This window comes from Zeugodacus cucurbitae, chromosome 5 (genome assembly GCF_028554725.1).
Source record: "Zeugodacus cucurbitae isolate PBARC_wt_2022May chromosome 5, idZeuCucr1.2, whole genome shotgun sequence".
NCBI classification, from domain to species: domain Eukaryota; kingdom Metazoa; phylum Arthropoda; class Insecta; order Diptera; family Tephritidae; genus Zeugodacus; species Zeugodacus cucurbitae.
The window spans coordinates 6,709,226-6,729,321 of NC_071670.1; the positions used below are offsets into that span (position 1 = coordinate 6,709,226).

General features: G+C 35.2%; 3 protein-coding genes across 4 annotated transcripts; 1 reads left to right on the forward strand and 2 right to left on the reverse strand.

The window, feature by feature from the left end:
* The first annotated feature begins 34 nt into the window (after nucleotides 1-34).
* LOC105216737 (protein SMG9) lies at nucleotides 35-1,758 on the forward strand. Its single transcript, XM_011191372.3, has 3 exons — nucleotides 35-200; nucleotides 261-1,329; nucleotides 1,393-1,758. Exons 1-3 carry the CDS (start codon nucleotides 162-164, stop codon nucleotides 1,674-1,676), a joined length of 1,392 nt encoding a protein of 463 aa, XP_011189674.2. The 5' UTR covers nucleotides 35-161; the 3' UTR covers nucleotides 1,677-1,758.
* Nucleotides 1,759-3,393: 1,635 nt separating this feature from the next.
* On the reverse strand, nucleotides 3,394-13,072 carry LOC105216739 (uncharacterized). Its single transcript, XM_054230960.1, has 4 exons — nucleotides 12,872-13,072; nucleotides 6,477-6,613; nucleotides 5,429-5,681; nucleotides 3,394-5,169 (listed from the first exon to the last, which is right to left on the reverse strand). Exons 1-4 carry the CDS (start codon nucleotides 12,896-12,898, stop codon nucleotides 3,409-3,411), a joined length of 2,178 nt encoding a protein of 725 aa, XP_054086935.1. The 5' UTR covers nucleotides 12,899-13,072; the 3' UTR covers nucleotides 3,394-3,408.
* A 4,056-nt stretch (nucleotides 13,073-17,128) lies between these two features.
* LOC105216740 (helix-loop-helix protein 1) lies at nucleotides 17,129-20,082 on the reverse strand. Of its 2 annotated transcripts, none has more exons than XM_011191377.3 (2): nucleotides 19,408-20,082; nucleotides 17,129-17,896 (listed from the first exon to the last, which is right to left on the reverse strand). In XM_011191377.3, the coding sequence occupies exons 1-2, from the start codon at nucleotides 19,412-19,414 to the stop codon at nucleotides 17,400-17,402; spliced, it is 504 nt and encodes a 167-aa protein (XP_011189679.1). In that variant the 5' UTR covers nucleotides 19,415-20,082; the 3' UTR covers nucleotides 17,129-17,399. The 2 variants fall into 2 exon arrangements, with proteins under 2 accessions (XP_011189679.1, XP_011189680.1); XM_011191378.3 differs by having other exon boundaries at nucleotides 19,346-20,082.
* Nucleotides 20,083-20,096: the final 14 nt, after the last annotated feature.

The following is a 20,096-nucleotide window of genomic DNA, read 5'->3' on the forward strand; positions in this document are numbered from 1 at the left end:
TAAGTTAATTTTCAAGCACTTGAACCCCAGTTTATATTGCCTTGCCTATGTCACTGGCAGCAAATTTGTTTACTTGACTTAACTTCACAGCTTCAGCTGACGCGTTTTAAAAGCGATAATAAACATTAAAAGCTCGAATTAATAAAATCTATTTATTCATAATGTCGGATGGGAAACGCAGACGGTATCGCAAGATTAAGGTACATTTGTTTATAATATTTTGTTAAAATTATATCTTCACACATCTTCTTAAACAATAGCAAACTGAAGACAAACGTCCTATAATACTGGCCAAACGCAATGTGGAGGAAGATGCAGCTGGACGTCGCAATGGTGAAACAGAAGTGCAGCCAAAAATATTACTTAAACAACGCACAGACATCAGAGATGACGTAGAGGTGGCAGAGACTTCCGCAAATGCAAATTCGGCACCACTAAAAACAATAATCGTCACACGTAGTGAGGTGGCGCAAAGTCCGGGCTTAAGTGCTGTCAGTCCAGTAACAACTAGAGAGCAGCTGCAACAGCAAACACAACAAACAAATGTGGCTGTGAATGATGTAAATGCAACAACTAATGTACAGCTAATTGAACCGCTGCCACAAATGACACGTCCTGCTACGGTCATCTCCTCAACAGGTGTTATAAATGCTAGTACGCGCAAATTACTTATGAAGGGGAATACAGATTTTCTGGTAGTTGGCGTAATAGGCACACAAGGTGTAGGCAAATCAACTATTATGAATATATTGGCCAACGACGATGTCAATTATGATTACTACACAAAACTATTTGTGGAGGAGGATAGTTTCTTTCCAACCAAATTAAAGCCACACAAGTGCTCGGCGCGTTCACGCACCGAATCTACACATATGTTTATCACCGCTGATCGTCTGATATTGCTTGACAGTCCGCCAGTGATGTGCAACTCTTATCGCAAGGATATGACCACCAATGAATTGGATGATCTGCGTCAGATAATCAGTTTTCTAACAGTATGCCATTTGCTGATTGTGGTGCAAGATGACTATTTTAATATGAATTTCATACGTTTACTGCAATTTGCCGAACTTATGAAGCCATCACATGATAATAAACCCTTCGTTAGCAATTACTTTCCAAACGTGCTGTTTGTAAAAAATCGCGCCAAACGACAGGATTTCGCAGCAACACAAAAGGAGCGCATGGATCGTATGCTGCGCGCGTTGTTTAAGGATTCACAATTGCGTATCTATGTGGGACAAACGACCGAGCAGCAAAAGCAAAAGAAAACACGTCCACAGGAAGGAGAACGACAGATAAACACATTCTTATTGCCTGAAGTTGAGGGTAAAAATTATAATAATTATTAATTAATACTCTATTTAAAACTTTGTGTGTATTTATGTTTAGAAAATCATGACAACTCAACGTTTCACAAACCGCTGCGTGAAATCATTGACGATTTTCGTGCACTTGTCTTCATGACACCACGCAACGATATGTATGCTGGCGCTAGCGAACTGACTGAAGCAATTTGGTTTGAGCTGCTCACCAAGGTGGCACAGGAGACGCAACAATTCTTCAACACCTATGAGGAAATTCAACGTAAACATTTGGAAATGGGCAATGTGCAGCTTGGCGGTCAAGGTAATACTAGTATTAAGGATACACACGAAAACTGGAGAGAGCAGTAAAATATATATGAAAAAAAATATAATAAAATAAAAACAAAAATAAGTAAAAGTAATTATACCAGCTTACTGAATAAAAAAATATAAATTATTCTTATATAAAGTTAAGAATTGTTACACATAATAATTAAAATGTTTTCCATGGTTGAAACCATAAAGAACAAGTAAGGAATGGCTAAACTTAGGTGCAACCGAACATTTTATACGCTCGCAATTCATTGATATAGTTTTATTAAGATAACACACAATTTGACCCATATATTTGGCATGAAGTTCACTAGAATAACGAAAATCATCATATATAGTATTTGAGGACTGAGGTAATTCCTATACCGATTTCACTCATTTTCACCACCAAGGTACATTACATCCAAGACTATATGCTCTCTTAACTTGACTAAGATATTTAATATATTAACCGATTTATAAGGCATAAAGCCCCCGAATTTTTGAAAAACCTTTAATTAGGTATAAGGGCAGGAAGGGGAAGTTATGAACCGTTTTGAACCATTTTAGGTACAGAGACACACTATTCGGAGAAAAAGATTCCCTCTGTATCACATTAAAATATCTGAGAGATTTGCTGATATTTTCGGTGAAAAATTACCCTCAAGCAGTGAGTTATTCTACGATAACCGGGGCCTTGAAAAGTTATTGTCCGATTTCAAAAATTTTTCCACAAGTGAAGCCACAGCTCAAATACAGTATTTATTTACAGTTTTACCCCGCTATCTTGATTGGTTCATAATGTATATAATAGAAAATGAAGGAATCAGTTGGAATTCAAAATTGAGTTATATGGGAAGTAGGCGTGGTTGTGAACCGATTTCGCCCATATTCCGGCCGTGCCATCAGGGTGTCAAGAAAGTGTTATATACCGAATTTCATTGAAATCGGTGGAGTAGTTTCTGAGAAATGGTTTTTGCCACATACATAAATGGGCGACGCCACGCCCATTTTCCATATTTTATGTCTGAGTGCAGCTTCCTTCTGCCATTTTTCTGTAAAATTTGCTGTTCCTGATGTTTTTCGTTAGTGAATAAACGCACTTTCAGTAATTTTTAACCTATCCTTTGTATAGGAGGTGGGCGTTGTTATTATCCGATTTCATTCATTTTTGGACTGTATTAAGAAGTGGCTGAGAGAAACGACTGCAGAGAGTTTGGTTTGTATAGCTTTATTGGTTTGCGAGATATGTACAAAAAAAAACTATTTGGGGGCGGGGCTACACCCACTACCCAAAAAAAATTACATCCAAATACGTCCCTTCTTAGTGCGACCCGTTATACCAAACTTAACTTTTATAACTTTATTTATGGCTTAGTTATGACACTTTATAGGTTTTCTATTTCGCCATTTTGTGGGCGTGGCAGTGGTCCGATTTTGCCCACTTTCAATAGCAACCCTCCCACGAAGTTTCGTCAAGATATCTTAATTTTTAATCAACTCATCCATTGCACGGACAGACAGACAGACAGACATTCGGATTTCAACTCATCTCGTCACCCTGATGATTTTGATACATATATATCATCCTATATCTAACTCGTTTAGTTTTATGACTTACAAACAACCGTTATGTGAACCAAACTATAATTCTCTCTTAGCAACTTTTGTCAGCTCTAAATGAGTCTCTAAAATTTAAAAGATTTTTATATTTATGTACATATTTTATTATCAGCAAATATTTTATTTGAATCACGCTTTGCGAAATACTCGCTGACTAAGTCATGGATTACTTATAAACTGTCTGCAGTAGTGGCCGACGTCGTTGCTCGAGCGGTTTATAGGCATGTTGATATACACTGGCCAAACGCCAATGCTCTGGATAGCCGCCCTCGCCAGCACCGCCACCAAAGCAACGAAATGGTGGCACCAAAGTATCAATATCATAATTCCGTTTGGCGTAAGGATCACGTTGACGCGGCACTACCAGCACACGACTGGCATTGTGCGATGCCATACTGCAGCCGCTGTCCGTACTAATAAAATGACCGGCCGCACTGTATTTGGGTACACCAACGCGAAATGGCGCTTTACAGTTGGAACGCGGCGGCGGTGCTGCGTGGTAACAACGCGGTGGCTCGGGTGCTACTTTATGGCATAGACGTGAGCGCGCACGGCTCAGAAAGCCCGGCGCACCCATATTTTGTTTTGAACGTCTACAGCCGCGCTCGGGTGCGAGCGCTTCACAGGAAGCTGCCATACTACCGCCGCTGCCGCCGAGATATTTCTGGCGCAATGCACGGTATCCCTCCTCGGCTATGATGTTAGGTGACGATTGATATTGCTTGCTTAGACGATTTGCAGGCATTGCACAATCGCGCGTTACGCTGCGCGCACGTGGTGGTGCCGCGCGCACCAAACAATCATCCGTGCTACAGGGACAGTCCGTCTCGCGTTCAATCAACGCACGACCGCCAAAGTCCGATTTGCGACGCATGATGTCCTTATCGAAAAAGCCCGTTTCGCCGAGCGTACTGTTGAATACACCCGCCGAGCGTCCAAGATCTGTGGTCGGCTCATCGCGTGGTGTTTTTACATAATTGAACACAGCGGGGCCGGCGGTATCAGCCGAACCGTCGATATGTGGCGGTGGTCGTGGTTCGTCCGCCGGATTGCCGGGTCTATAGTCCCAACCGATGGCCAAATCCATAGCTGTCATTGGTTTATCCGGTTGCGCCGAGGAAATCGCGCGCGTTAAATCACCAGCATAAGCTTTGGGTACAACGCCGCAGGTGCGTGGTCGAAAAACTTTCATTTTCGTACAATGTGTGGGACCAGCATTATGCGTTCTGATGCCTACACCTGTGGCGAATGGCGCAATATCGAGCGCTAAGCCGGGATGCTCACCCGTGATTTGGCGCTTGCGAAACGCCATGTCCACCACACAATCTGGCAGCGGTTGATGGTCCAAATTGTCATGATGCATGCGTTTAGCTAGTTCGAAGTTAGCATAGGGCGGTATGATGGGCGATGGGGAACGCTCGTTGGGTTTCGCTGTAATTGATTTGAGTGGCATTTTTTGCTCAAGTTCTTGTAGCGCTGTTGAATCCGGACTTTGATAACCGAATTTCTTTTTAAAATATTCCAAACTTGGTCCAACGGAATCCGTCAAACCAGCTGTTTGCGGCAATAACGACGTTTCCGTCTGCACTTGTGGCATTAGGTCAATTTTCGATACAGTCGGCACAATGAGTTCCAGCTCAGAAGTATTTGCAGCGTTCGCGGTTGGTGAAGATACACGCGTCAACTGTAGTATCAGTGGACGCGTAAGCGTAACGTCCGGCTTCACCGAATTACAAAGGTGATCTCCAAGTTTGAGCTTATCCAATGGCAGTTCGGGTTCTATATTATGGTCGCGTTCGTACTTTTGCCGCAGCAATTGGTCACGCGTGGGGTGTTGTTGTTCGTAGGGCGTAAAATCACCAGGCACGTACTCTAAATCGCAACGCTTATATAAAAAAGAAAGGCAAGTCAAGAGGTTTTTCGGTAGATATTATTATTCTGGTGGATGACAAAATAAAATACGCAAAATAGATATGGAGTTAGATTATAACGAATATATTTTAGCATGCTGGTGGTATTTGTTTGATTTCGCAGGGCTCTTCGGGTTTCTTCTCATTACCCTTCCTATTTTTCTTCTTTAGTTTCTTTGTATCAACCGAAAAAGTACGTCAACAAAAAGATGTGTTAAACGAAAAAGTTACATAAAGAATGAGCAAAAGTTTCAAAAACGTTGAGCCTATACTCACTTTTTTCTCTTGACCCTTAGCGCACTTTCCAATGCCTTGCTCACCTGGACTGAATAGACGTCTGACGGTTTCGCATTTATCTTCACATTTCGGTGGTTCATCTTTTTTTCCACAAACCGTTTTTTTACGCGGAAAATTTCGCCATTTATGTTTTCTAATCAGACACTCGTTGTATTCGTCGGCAAATTTACGAGTGATTTTACGTGGTAGCTCGTAAGTGCTGCGAAAGTAGCCCCAGGGATTTTTATCGGTGCTGAAAATTGGTTTGTGAAAGTAGTTACAAGAAAGAGTACAAAGACTAAAGCAGAGGAGATCCTAATGGGTTCTTGAAACGTATGTTAAAATGAAACGAAATATTTAAAGTCGACCTTGGACCATGGAAAAGTCAGCTTAATAGAAGGCTGACATCTCTACAGCTCTCCAGAGCTCCGACACGAATTTAACTATCATTTCTCACTGTCTGACTGAGGTCTTAGATCTTCAAACCTGATCATTTTCAACGGAACAGAAAGCGAACCGACCGCAATATATAGAAAGGAACAACGTTATACAACTAGCCTCATCAATCATTCGATTTGACCCCTACAAACTTTTCTAAAGTTGCTTTAAGTCTCAAACCTATACCAATAAGATAAAATGGACAGATATCCTTAAAGAATTCGTTACTAAGTCCGAGATCCAGCTAATCTGAGAAGATTGGTTAAGATATTTAACTTTCACGGAAATATTTTCTAGCCTTGAAGTTTCAGATTGTATCAATAGGCTGTAATCTATCTATCTATTGAAGATTCCAGACATTCTAAAGCTTTTTCCAAAGATGGTAACCAATCGATTGGACCTTGAAATCATACGACTCGAACTACGTCGTGTCAAACGATCTCTTATAACCTCTGTATCATCTAACGACAAAGGATTCAAGGTTGTAACTGGGTAGAGTGGTAAGAGGAAGGTTCTTCTCTAATCAATCTTCGTTTTATGACTACTTTATATTTCCTAAAGCTAATGTCATAACTCAATCCGCAGTACGCAAATACCTCCAAGTACTCACCGTTCGGCACTGCACAGTAAATGCCCGTTATTGCCAGCAATTATTATCGTCGGCTTCTTGTGGGAGCGCGGTTTTGGTGGATACCACTTCGGTAACTCCCAATTGCATAGACGTTTGGCGCTGTAAGCCTTCTCGAACTGGGAAATAGAGAAAACAACAAAAATGAGTAACAAACTCAAGGGCGCTGTCACATACAGAATTCAGACTTGTCATTCAGATATCGCGACATATTGATACAAATCCCGCACAACCTGTTCCCCGGCGTGACGGACTATATTTCATAGCTAACTTTGATGCGTTAATTTATATCATTTTAAGCCTTTAAATACCAACGCATACAAATTACAGTTACTCGTACATATCCTACACACAAAAATTGGGCGTTTTGTTGCAGTTGCTCAAACATCCCTGCGCTAAAAAAACTATTTATTAATAAAAAGTCACTTCGTACATGAATACTCGCTTGCTCGCTCGGCGTCACCCTATTCTGCTGTCATAGCTCTCCTGCACAAGCTCAAGCTCAAGTTCAAGCTAAGTGTTGTTGTACCATCCCTCAATCGGCATGAGCAGCAATTACATGGTGTAATTTTTTAAATCACATATGTATGCAGCGATTACGCAGAGTATTGCGCCTAATACCGTTATAATCCTTGTTTACTTTTTGAAAACCAGCATAAAAAACAACCAGGCGATTTATTAACATTTGTAAAGATTTTTTAGCAAGTGGAAGCGTCAAGACTACTACCGTTAATCGGTTGTGTCATTTATCATAACTAAATCCAATTGGAAAATTTATAACTTTGACAAATAGAATTTTGGAATAATTTCAGAACGATTTTTTGTGCAAACGATCATAGCTATTGTTGTTGTAGTGGTATGAAGAGTACCCAAATAATTTTGAGGAATGCTGCCGACTTAATAGTCCTTGGATGGTTAAAAGTCCGTTTTTATGATATGAAAGAGGGAAAGTGCATCCATCAGGAATTAAACGTGAGCAAAGTCCATTTTCCGACGGACGGTCGGTAGTCTTGAACTCTTGAAACGCTTAACATTTGACAACTTTATAACATAATGCCTACATTCAAGTTGAGCCTAGACCTGACTATTCCTTTTTTACTCTTATTTTCACGGGCGCGGTTTGGGTATGAAGAAGTCGTTGGAGGAGAGACGCTTCTTAAGGGATGGGTCGAAGTTAGCCGGGAACTTCTTATTAACTTTAGCTTCAGAGTTCCCGACTATTGGAGTGTTTTTCAAGCGGAAGTAACTGCTATAAAGATAACAGCGGATGTATTGTTACAGAGCCCAGCAACCTTCAGAGAAGTGAAGATTCTATCTGATAGTACAGCGGGGACTGTTTGATCTAGACTGGTTAACGAATGCTTATTCATTATCGTGGTCATGGCGGAATCGAGGGAAATTGTAAAGCTGGTGAGCTTGCATGGTTAGGCACGTCAATCTCGCTAACAGAAGCATGGGAACAAGTGGAAGCACCGCTATCCTATTGTGGTTTACTTGTGAACAGTTGGGACTCAGGTGAACTAGACAAACGCTGGACAGCCACTAATAGTTCTGTAGTCACCAGATCCTTCTGGTTTAAGGTGAATCTCAAGAGGTCTAGGGAGCTCTTCACCCTTCTCAAAGCTCATATTTCTTAGAAGTCTTAGGAGTTTTAACTGTCATTTTACCCATCCACGCTGTTAGGTTGAAAATGTCTGCGGATGGTAGCTTCTGGAATCGCTTTAACACACTTCTTAAACAACCGCGCGAACTAGCCGTTATAGAAGTGAAAAACCTCTGCAGATATGTAGTAAGTTCAGGACGCTTCGTTGAGTCTTAATATTTAATCAAGCGGATGATCCTGGCTTCACAACGAACTGTATTTCATAGTCTAAGTGTGTTTCCCTTTGGGGAACAGCCAGTTTACTAACCTAAACTAACCTAGTACCAAATCGATGGAGATTAAACAACTGATTGTTACAAAAAAACAGAGTCATATGGAAGTTATTTGATCCCTATCGGTTGGTTTGAGACGAGTAGTTAGCTTTTATGAAGAAAATATCACCACAATCAATGCGAAAGATCAAGCAAAAAAGTCCAGAGACACTATGGAAGCGAAAAGTGTAGAACAGTACGGTTTAGGAACTCTAGCGAATAAAAAGAGCGGCATATCTTCTTTGAAAAATCATGCAGTAAAGTCAGTCCCAGCCAACCGCAAATGAAGGCGGTCATCCCATGCCGCCCACTCGTCGTCGAACCGTGAGAAAACCAACTGCAACATAACCTCAATAGCCACCAACAACAAATATTTTCAATTAACATATGCAAATGTAGGCAAGTTGACAAATTTTTGATGTCTCACTACCGCTTGCAACCAAACATACGCACTGAGAATTGCCGTTATGCCGGCAGCAGTACGGACCAATGGGCACTTGTCAACACCAGCAATGATTGAGCACCCACAAAGCGCGCGTAACGCTGGTTGCGAAGATTGTGTTGAGTGGTAATGGAGTAAATGGCATGAAACCACAAGCAACGGCACGTGCAGAGGCAACAACAAAAAAATACAACAAACACACTGTGTTATTGTAATTAAATTTACACGGCAATTACATCGACTTATGTATGCAACAAGGGCAACAACAACAAGTACTCGTAATACGCGAGGTTTGAGGATTTGCAGCGAAAGTTGTTGTAATGCTTTAAGCTGCGTAAAATTACCAAGCGCGATATTGTTGTTGTAAATATTTGCAAGGCAGCGCCACTTTTATTTCGACTACATATATCGAGTGTATTTAGAAGTGTTTGGAAGTGTCATTGGTTCAAGTGTGAAATACAAATTGATTTTAAACTCAATTAGCACAAGCAACAATAGGAATTTATCTGCTCTGAGAGCGTCTTTGTATTTTTGTAGACAACTATAGTAACGGGACTTTTTGCAATTTCCACGCGTGAGCTGTAATACCAGCGAGTTCACAGTATGTACAGTGGTACAAAATGGTGTAAAACTGGTGTTAAAATTATGCTGAAGAAAATGGTACAATTGTTGGTTGAATTGAACGGAGAACATTTTAGTATTCTTTAAAAAAAATCGTTTCAACTAACGGTGCAAAATTCCAGGTTAATTTTTTCGATGATATTTTTCGAGATTATTGAGTGTAATCGATTAATTTGGATAATTGAAAGTGAATTCATTAGTACTATAATATTGAGATACGAATTATATATTTTTAATAAAAGAATATATTTTTTTTTATATTCCAAGACAGAAGAAGACACTACACTATTTGAATTAATTTTTTTTTCAAATATTTTACACTTCTTCACTTCACACCACTGTACAAGCAATGCCAACAACCTATGCAACCAACCAACAGATGATTTTTATACGCATACCCGAGGGTGTCATTTATCACGTTTTATGCGTGGATTATGTAGTCAAGAAGCTACATACACGCCTGTCTGTTTGTATTGTATGCAAGTGGCAACAATGACCAAACAACGCGGAAACACGACGAAGGGTGTCACACCCCCGGACAGCGTCATTACACCCCAAAAATAAGAATTAAAAAATTGCAGGAGAGTATAAAAGGCTAACAGGCGGTTGAAGGTTGCACGTGTGGCGGTAGAGTGATGGCACAAGTAACCAGACAACACACATTTCAACTTATTATACATATGTAGATATATAAAAAAAGTATGTAGAAAGCAAATACTAGGCTTAGTAGACAGGTTCACTGGCTACTTTAACTAATTTCACGGCAATCTGCACTATTATGTACGTAAATATTTGAGAGCATCATTGACTACCTTTTTCAACAATTTGTTTTACGTAAAACACACAAACACACACCCAAATTTGTAAGACGCTTTCTTCGTAAAAATACGGAAATACGAAAATAAATAGATAAATAGATAAAACACGAAAACAAAACAGATGTCCAATCAATTGTAAGTAAATTAGTATAATGTCCAATCAATTAAATGTCGCCACTATCGGTAGCGTTGGCATAGCACTATCACTTTCGAATTATCTGCTCCCCAGTGATGTACCGTTAACTTATAAAGGTCTTAATTCCCACTGAATTGTAACACTAACTGCTATTGGTATGCTGGCGGCGCTATGCGAAATTTGTGGAGTTTCTTACATGTCATTCAACTGAAAGTATTTCATGGAGGTACATATGTAGATTGGTATGTACATATGGAAATACATATGCTTACGAACAGAAAGCAGAAATACTATTTATAACTATTTATAATAAAACTTTGTCGTTGTTAAGCAAAATCGTTACTATGTACAAATATTAATTTAATTTTTTCTTTTCGTGTAGCAGCAAACCGCAATAAATGTTATATACAAAACAGGGTGCTTCAAAAATATTTTTTATATAAAAAACATAAAAAATGAAAGACTATAAGCATAAAAGAAAAAAAAAATAATATAATAAAAAATAAAATATAATAAAATAAAATAAAAAAAAATAAAAAATAAAATAAAATAAAATAAATTAAAAATAAAATAAAATTAAATGAAATAAAATAAAATAAAATAAAATAAGTGAAATAAATAAAATAAAATAAAATTAAATTAAATTAAATAAAATAAAAATAAAAAAATAAATCAAATAAAATTAAATTAAATTAAAATAAAATAAAAAATAAAATAAAATAATAATAAAAATATAAATAAAATAAAATAGAATAAAATAAAATAAAATAAAATAAATGAAATAAATTAAATTAAATTAAATTAAATAAATTAAAATAAAATAAATTAAAATAAAATAAATTAAATAAAAATAAATAAATAAATAAAATAAAATAAAATAAAAATAAATAAAAAATAAAACAAAATATGAAATGAAATGAAAATTAAATGAAATAAAATAAAATAAAATAAAATGAAATAAATTAAATTAAAAAAAAAATAATAAAATAAAATAAAATGAATTAAATTAAATAAAAAAAATAAAATAAAAAAATATAAAAAAATAAAAAAAAATAAAAAAAAAAAATAAATAAAATAAAATAAAATAAAATGTTAATGCAGATCCTCTTGTAAATATGTAAACACAGATAAAAATATGAATAATTGAACAAAAAAACAACATCAAATATAGGCACTTAAATAAACAAAAATAGTAATAAAAAAATAGTAATAAAATTATGGTATAAAATAAAATAATGCAATTAAAGCAATTTAATGCTAAATAATTATAATTAATAAATTAAAAAGTTATAATTTTATTTGTATTAAAAATAAAAATAAAGTTAAATTAACAAAAATTAAAATAAAAAATAAATTAATAAATTAAAATTAAAACATTTGTTATTTATACAAAAAATATTGAAAATACATACATTTTAGATATATTTTTTTAATATACCTTTAAAATATTTTTTTTTGTTATTTATGTTAATCCTTTTTAATAAATTTATTAATTTATTTTTTAAAAATATTAAAAAATATAAAATAAAACATACATAAAAAACTAAAATAAAAACAAAACATTTTTTTATCAAAAATAGCAATAAAATATTTACAACATTTTTTAACATTATAACATAAATTTTAAAAAGAAACTAAATTCAAAAACTTATTAGAAATGAAAATAAATCAAATAAATTTGAAAGTAATACAATATAAGTTATAAATAAATTACAACAGATATTATAAATCAATAACAATTAACAAATACTAAAATTAACTAATTTAATTTAAAAAATAAATTAAAATAAATTAAAAATTTAATTTAAGAAATAAAAATAATACAAAATATTAAAAAAAAACACTTCAAAGCACCAAAAATATTATCAACCAACCCTGTTTTTATACGCAGCTATTTATAGAGATGCCCCGTGGCCTACTTTTGTCAACAAATCATTAAAATACCGTGCATTCTATTAACATTTGCAATTCTATACAACTGTCACACGTCGCAGTTTGCAAGAAAATATGATTACAGCAAAAATGATAGACAAAGTTTTAGTTAAGCTGACAGTAGACAGCTCAAAGCGCGATTATCTAAACTTATAGATATGGAAATTGCACAAAAATATGCTTTAATTAGTTGCTTGCTTCAAACGCAGCCAACTTAGCTGACATTGGTGTGCGCAATTTCTCATGGTACCGTTAGATATTTGCACGAAAATTATTTCACTTGAAATAACATTGCATATATTTGTAATATATTAATTTAGTTTTTCTGACCGATTTCATTATTTGCAATATTTATGGTTAGGAACCTACACTTCGTCAACGCAATTGAGGTTATGAAACCGCGTTCATTGATATTTTTCAAAAAAAATGTTGCACTCAAATTATCTGTTAATTGTTCAAAAACACATTTTCAACTGCTTGCAATTTAGTTTTAAAGTATTTCTTCGAAAAATACCTGATTAGCACTAAAATGATACGCCATTACACGGTAGCACGTTAATAGTGTGCGCCACAAGGTAAGGTAAAATGAAAATAATTTCTTAACTATAACTTTTTTATTCTTTAAAGCGCTTCAGAATTTTTTATACAATAATATTTTTTTACTGTCAAATATTTTTTATTTTGTTTTTACTCTTTACGTTTTTAGTTTTGTAGTGTTGCTGTGATTTTTACTGCATATTTAAGGTATTTGGTTTGTATGCCGAACAAATTTTCACTTTAAAATGTATGGAAATGTAAAAAACAACATTAAAAATGCCAGGACAACGCAGGTAGGCAGAGCTTTAGGCGCAGTGTGAGCAAATAATTATGGTTGCCAGGAACCGGGTTGTTTACGCATGTTTGCTGGAATGTTTTTAAAATTGCGTTGTATGGTTATTATACTATATTTTGCACATAGTTTTGGTAAATGAGATAAATAAAATAAAAAAAATGAAAAATAGTATTAAAAATAAATAAAATTAGAAAAATATATATATTTAAAAAATAATATAATATAAAAAAAATATTAAAAATTATCATAAAATCATTCATAAAAAAATAGTTGCCAGAAAAAATATTTTAATTATAAAACATATCACTAATGAACGTACAGTTGTGTGCAATATAAAGACAAACTTAGAGTTCAATAAAAAGAATTAATATTTAACAAAAATAATTTAATATTTGTTCAATAAGCATTTTTCCGAATGCCGTCGGCATCTTTTTGCGTTCATTTACCGTTGAAGCTGTCAACCGAACCGCTCTACAATTTGTAAATAGTTTTATTACACGTTACAAACCATGTTCCACACAATTTCGTAGAAATTCAAATGAGGGAAATGAATTGGCCAGTCTCTATCGTCAATATTGTTGCCTCTTAAGATATTCTTAACACATCTCCTAGTACATATAATATGAGGCACTCGACTGCCTGAATGGTTTAATTCTTTGGAAACTTCTTCCTTTATGTACTGAACTGTAACCAATTCTATTCATCATCATCAAATTTCCACTACAACCGCGTGCCGTTTTTGGCTGCGTAATAATACTTCGTCAGTCGTCTCTGCAATGAGCACAACGCCGCCAGTTGGATAATTAAAATTTCAGCAGTTCATCCACTTGATTCATCCACCAGAGTTTAGGTCGTCCTTTTCTGCGTCAGCCGCCAGGGGGCAGCTCGTCATTGCATTGAGACCCGTACTCACCTTCGCCCACGCGTAGGGGGGCCAAAACTTTCGGAGAACTTTTCCTCTCGAACGTTCCTCAGGGGTGCTCATCGTTGTGCGCCATCGTCCATGTTTCCGCATCAAGCATCTGAACGTCTGAACGGGTATGATAAGTGACTTATAGAGTGTTACTTTGCGAGAAAGGCCTCAATTTTCAATAGCTCACTGAGCCCGTGATATCACCTGTTGGTAAGAGTGTTTCTCCGTTTGGTTTTGTGGCTGACGTTATTGTTGGTGTTTAAACTGTATCCTAGGAGACGAGGTCTTTTAATATCTCGAAGTTATAACTGTCAAGTGACATGGTTTCCCAATCCTTATTCTCCAGGCTTGGAAATGTTAATAACCTTTTTTTTCATATTTCTTTATTTATTGAATCTGTTCTTTGAAGCCTAACAACAAGTTATAACATCTTAATTCTAATTAAAACTAGACAAGCTCAACCAAGTGATTGAGTTATTTTGGTGAAGCGTTTCTCTTTAGTGTGCTGGCATATCTCTTCTTTTTAGACGTGATTGATTACAAGAATGTAATAAAGCATTAGCCAATGGGTTTGAGTGATCTCGGAGTTTGGATAAATATTTATTTCTGCTGTTCTCTACTTCTTTCTTTATCATTAGAATACATCGTCTTTGAAATTGAAAAAAATCGTCCTGTATCTGATATTGGAGCTTTCTGAGAGCGTATATTTGGGAGCCTTTTAACGAATTCAATATTTTTATACTCTCGCAACAAAAGTTGCTAAAGAGAGTATTATAGTTTTGTTCACATAACGGTTGTTTATAACACCCAAAACTAAACGAGTTAGATATAGGGTTATATATACCAAAGTGATCAGGGTGAATAGTGGAGTTCAAATCCGAATGTCTGTCTGTCCGTCCGTCTGTGCAAGCTGTAACTTGAGTAAAAATTAAGATATCTTGATGAAACTTGGCACACTTATTTCTTGGCACCATAGGAAGGTTGCGCAAAATCGGACCACTGCCACGCCCACAAAATGGCGAAAACCGAAAACTAACTAAGCCATAAATAAAGCTATGGCAATAAAATTTGGAACAAAGGATCACACTAAGAAGGGGCATATTTGTATGTAATTTTTTTGGGGAAGTGGGCGTGGCCCCGCCCCCTACTAAGTTTTTTGTACATATCGAGCAAACCAATAGAGCTATATAAACCAAACTTTCTGCAGTCGCTTTTTTTAGCCACTTTCTAATACAGTCCAAAAATGAAAGAAATCGGATAATAACCACGCCCACCTCCCATACAAAAGTTAGGTTGAAAATTACAAGAAGTGGGTTAACTCACTAACGAAAAACGTCAGAAACACTAAATTTCACATAAGAAATGGCAGAGGAAAGCTGCACTCATATTTTTTTCGGATAATAACCACGCCCACCTCCCATACAAAAGTTAGGTTGAAAATTACAAGAAGTGGGTTAACTCACTAACGAAAAACGTCAGAAACACTAAATTTCACATAAGAAATGGCAGAGGAAAGCTGCACTCATATTTTTTTACAAAATGGAAAATGGGCGTGGCGTCGCCCACTTATGGGTCAAAAACCATATCTCAGGAACTACTCGACCGATTTCAATGAAACTTGGTTTGTAATAGTTTCCTTACATCCCAATGATATGTTGTGAAAATAGGCCAAATCGCTTCATAACCGCACCTACTTCCTATATACCAGAACTTTGAAGACGATCTGAATCGTTAACTTTACAATATTTAAAGTAAGCACTAGTGAAGATATCGATGCAGAACTTTGCACAAATACTACCTTTATAGTGTGGAAGCCCCATTCTAAAAATCGCCGAAATCGGACCATAGGTTTTCAAGGCCCCATGTATCGAACATGAGGACCTCGGTGCTTCTAACCTAATATTATGGTTTCCAACTTTCAATGGACTTTATACAATATATATGACGAATGTGTGGGTCAAATTGTGTATTATATAATATAAATAAAGTTAAATAAATAAATTGCGAGAGTATAAAATGTTCGGTTACACCCGAACTTAGCCTTTCCTTATTTGTTTCGATTGGTTTTTCGTCCGTCCATACTTTTAGGTGCTCTATTTTTAGTCTCTTTCTCATTTTTATACAACTTGATACCACTTTTTTGGAACATTTATGATGTTTTTCTGGCCTTGTATGTTTTCTAAACAGTTTTTAAGATTTTTAATAAATTTCCTTCGGTGTAGAGGTTGTACTTTGAACACCCTTATTTTAAGTTAAGTTAAGTTCATGTGTTGCTATTGTTGTTATTGCTATTATAAATATAGCAGTATATTGCTTCAAAGCTATTATTGCTATTATTTTTCACACAACTGTATATAGATATTTGTGAAAATTTCTAAAAGTTGCTCCATCCGCTTTGCAGCAAGCGAGAAAGGAACGCATTGACGATTACTGCTGTCATCCTACATCTACCTACAACAATTTGTCTTTGCTGCTTTCCCAATACGCCCCCTTCCCTTCCCCAACTCTATCCACATATTTCGCTTTTGCTGCTAGTGTTCAAATATTTGTTCTTGCCCGTTCTGCATTTATGTATTCAAGCCGCAGGTGGCCAATGGCGGTAAATGTATGAATTAAATGCAAAATGTTGTAAGCAGCAGCTGAGGCTTCAGGTTTCAGCTTCGATATCACAATTTGTTGCCCCGTTCGGATGTTTGGAGCATATTTTTGTTCGAAATAAAGTCGGCTTTAGAGTTGAGTGTAGTTATTTTACTAATTTTCATACGAATAGGTATACATTAATTTACTTAAAGAAGATTTTTAAGACGTTCGATATTTCATTTTTAATGTTTTGCTTGTTACGAAGGCAATACTTTATATTTACATATGTTCCATTATGAATCTGAATCGCTAATAGCAAGCTTATTATTTCCAGTAATTTTATCTATTATAATTATCCACACTTATTGCAATAATTTTGTTAATAAAATTCTTTCTCATAAATAATAAAAGCATTAATTAATTTCTATAAATGTCATGTCCTTTTTGAGTTATCGATTTATTGCTTAATGGTGAAAAACTTTTCTCACCACTGCGAAAAATTGTAAACAATGCAATTAAAGTCGTTAATATTTATTATGAAAATCTTAAAATATTTTATAAATAAAAGTTATATACAATAAAATGTCAAGTGTATAAAGTGAATATTTAAAATTATATGGTATCACAATGCAGCTTAAATTATCAGATAGTAGAAAGTAGTTTAAGTATTTGCGCAACTGATTTTCCCAAAACAATTATTAGAAACAAATCTAGCGTTTATGGCGTTTCCAACACATGATTCAAGTACGCTATATAGCATATAGCCAATTTGAGTATCTCAATTTTCGACAACTTCTTATCCGGTGGCAGTGTGGGCAACAGTTTGCGCAATTCCGCGAAGCTAACATTAAACGCTTCGACGCGTATGCGTTCGCGTGTTGCATGTGCGGTGCGATATTTTAACGTGGCGCGTCGCCGACGGCGTCGCTCCTCACGCGACAGTCCCACTAATTCGGAGGGATCCAAATGTGCGATCGGTGTGGTGCGGCGTCGTGGTGCTGGCGTTGGCGGCGGTGGTGGTGAGGCCTGTGGCATTGTCTCACAAGCCATGCGCGCCTGAAAGCGTCGATCGATGTCCAAAACATAGTCATGATTCTCAGCGCTACCATTGAGATCGTGCAGATAATAGCGACCCAAGGAGATGCTTTGTGCCGGCATCATATGCGTCATGTCGTACACCATATTGTCGTCGGCTGCAGTGTGTTGTATAATTACTGCATTGTTGGGGGGTGAAAAAAATGTAGGTGTTTTGATTGATTAAAAAATATGTTTTACAAAATTGTGCACTTTTTATGAAAATTAATTTACAACTTGACACGCCCACTTAATTTGTGGTCAGGTTAAACAGCAAGCATAAGTTCAAACTGTTGTTGTAATATTTATATGCACGCTTTAGGCAATAGCGCATTATTTGCAGGGGTTTCTTTGCTTGAGGGTTTACTTCTTACCCCGTTACCCCGTTACTATTTACCAATTCATATTTGTTCTATGACTTGTATTTCATTTTTTTTGTTGTTGCTCGCGCGTGTGTCAACATTCCACCCCTTTCGTTTATTTAGCGTGTGCCAAATGCTGCTTAAGTATTCTCTAACTAACCACATTATATTTGTTATTGTTATTATTTTTTTGGAATTCTTTTATGGTCGGCACATATTTTCACACCTAGTCAAATATTCGAAATCAAAATACATAAATCGAAAGGGGGTGAGTGTTGTTGTTGTTGTTGTTGTGAAGTAACGGTACATGAGAATTTGTTTTACCGCGCACGTTTCGCAATTTGCAATAAAAATTTAATATTTATTAAATTGCATGATTAGACTGCAATAAGATGATGTGGGTCTCATAGATTTTTAGAAGTGGCATATTTTATTGCTCAATGCAAGAATCGAAGTTGAAATTCATATTTGTTACTTCAGAGCTTTTTGACTCATTCCTATTAAAAAAACGTATTTTAAAATAGAAAGGAGCAACGAATTGCTTCAGTCAAGATACGTAACCCGAAATTAATGACAAGTCCTGATCAAATGGATTTTGTCACAGAGAAAAATTTTCTTGAAATTTATTTAATATATCGATTTTATAAGGATTTGCATTAAAACTTCAGAATTGTTCTTAAAAAGTATAGAAATTGATTAATTTACGGTTAACTTTAACTTCAACCTGTCCTTTATGCAAATATGAGTTAGAACGAGTAACGGGGCGTATGAGTAACATTTATGATTGATGGATCATCAAATCGAATGTGATCACAGTAATAGAAATAATTTAAATTAATTTCAATAATAATTTTCTGATGAAAAAAGAATTAAAAATATGTTTTTTATTTTTAAAAATAAAAATATATAATTAAGACTAGAATATGTTCACGGAATCCGCTTTTTAACTGGATTAAATTAAATATAAATTTTAAAAATAATAATTTTTTAATAATTTTTAAAATTTATACAAAAAATCTAAACATTTATAAAATTAATAAAAAAAATATTTTTAAAAATTATAAATAAAAAAATGTACGCTTAATGCAGAATTTGTTAATTTTTTTTCACACAAATTTCACTTTCTTAAACGGTTTATATTTAAACTATTGCATATCTTCACAAAAATTATTTTTTTCATTTTCACACAACTTTTCTTTATCACACAGTTTTTGTTTTTTTAATTACCTGCAAATAATTTATAATCTTATACACTCTATATTATTGCAGGTTATATAAGATGTTCTCACTTTTCATTTAATTGTACCGCAATCCTTTCCGTTACTGCATACGTGACGCGCGTATACGCGTAGAAATTGAAATGTGCTATATCCTTGACGCACAGCATCCTTTTATATGCGATTTCAATAGACACCACCAAAAAATGGACTGTTCTTGTTGTTGCTACAACACTATGCGAATGGGGTGGCTTTCTCTGTAAGCGAAATTTACTTCAGCCAATCGGCAGCAGTTGTATGACGTGCAACAACAACACTAAAGGGATGCTGTTTTTTAATTAGAAGGGGAGGCGTTGTTGTAGAAAGCGAAAGCAAAATAAAATGGCGTAATTGTTAACACCTACAGGATTACAACAAATATGTTCACAAATTCTTGATTTTTTTTGTTTGTGCAATATTGCAGCAGTGGCTTGGCGATGAAAATCTACGAATTTTATATTTGCCTAGATAAATGTTACTTGCATAATTTTTTAGACATATTTATGTTATATAATTGTTATGTTACTAATATAAGTATCACTAGGCTTGCATTGCTCATTGTTTAATTACACTTTTTAATTTTTCCCATTTTTGCACAATTTTTCATACAATTATTTAAAATAGCCTGCACAAAAACACACATTTTCTACGCCATCAAATCGATAAATGAAAATATGTGTAATCGATATACATGACCATACATTTAAATTTCACCACAAACC

Coding starts and splice junctions, on each gene's coding strand:
- LOC105216737 (XM_011191372.3), top strand. CDS start 162: ATGTCGGATGGGAAACGCAGACGGTATCGCAAGATTAAG. Junction 201..260: donor GACGGTATCGCAAGATTAAG/GTACATTTGTTT, acceptor CTTAAACAATAG/CAAACTGAAGACAAACGTCC. Junction 1,330..1,392: donor CTTATTGCCTGAAGTTGAGG/GTAAAAATTATA, acceptor ATTTATGTTTAG/AAAATCATGACAACTCAACG.
- LOC105216739 (XM_054230960.1), bottom strand. CDS start 12,898: ATGGCGTATCATTTTAGTGCTAATCAG. Junction 6,614..12,871: donor ATCATTTTAGTGCTAATCAG/GTATTTTTCGAA, acceptor TCTATTTCCCAG/TTCGAGAAGGCTTACAGCGC. Junction 5,170..5,428: donor CTAAGGGTCAAGAGAAAAAA/GTGAGTATAGGC, acceptor GAATAATAATAT/CTACCGAAAAACCTCTTGAC.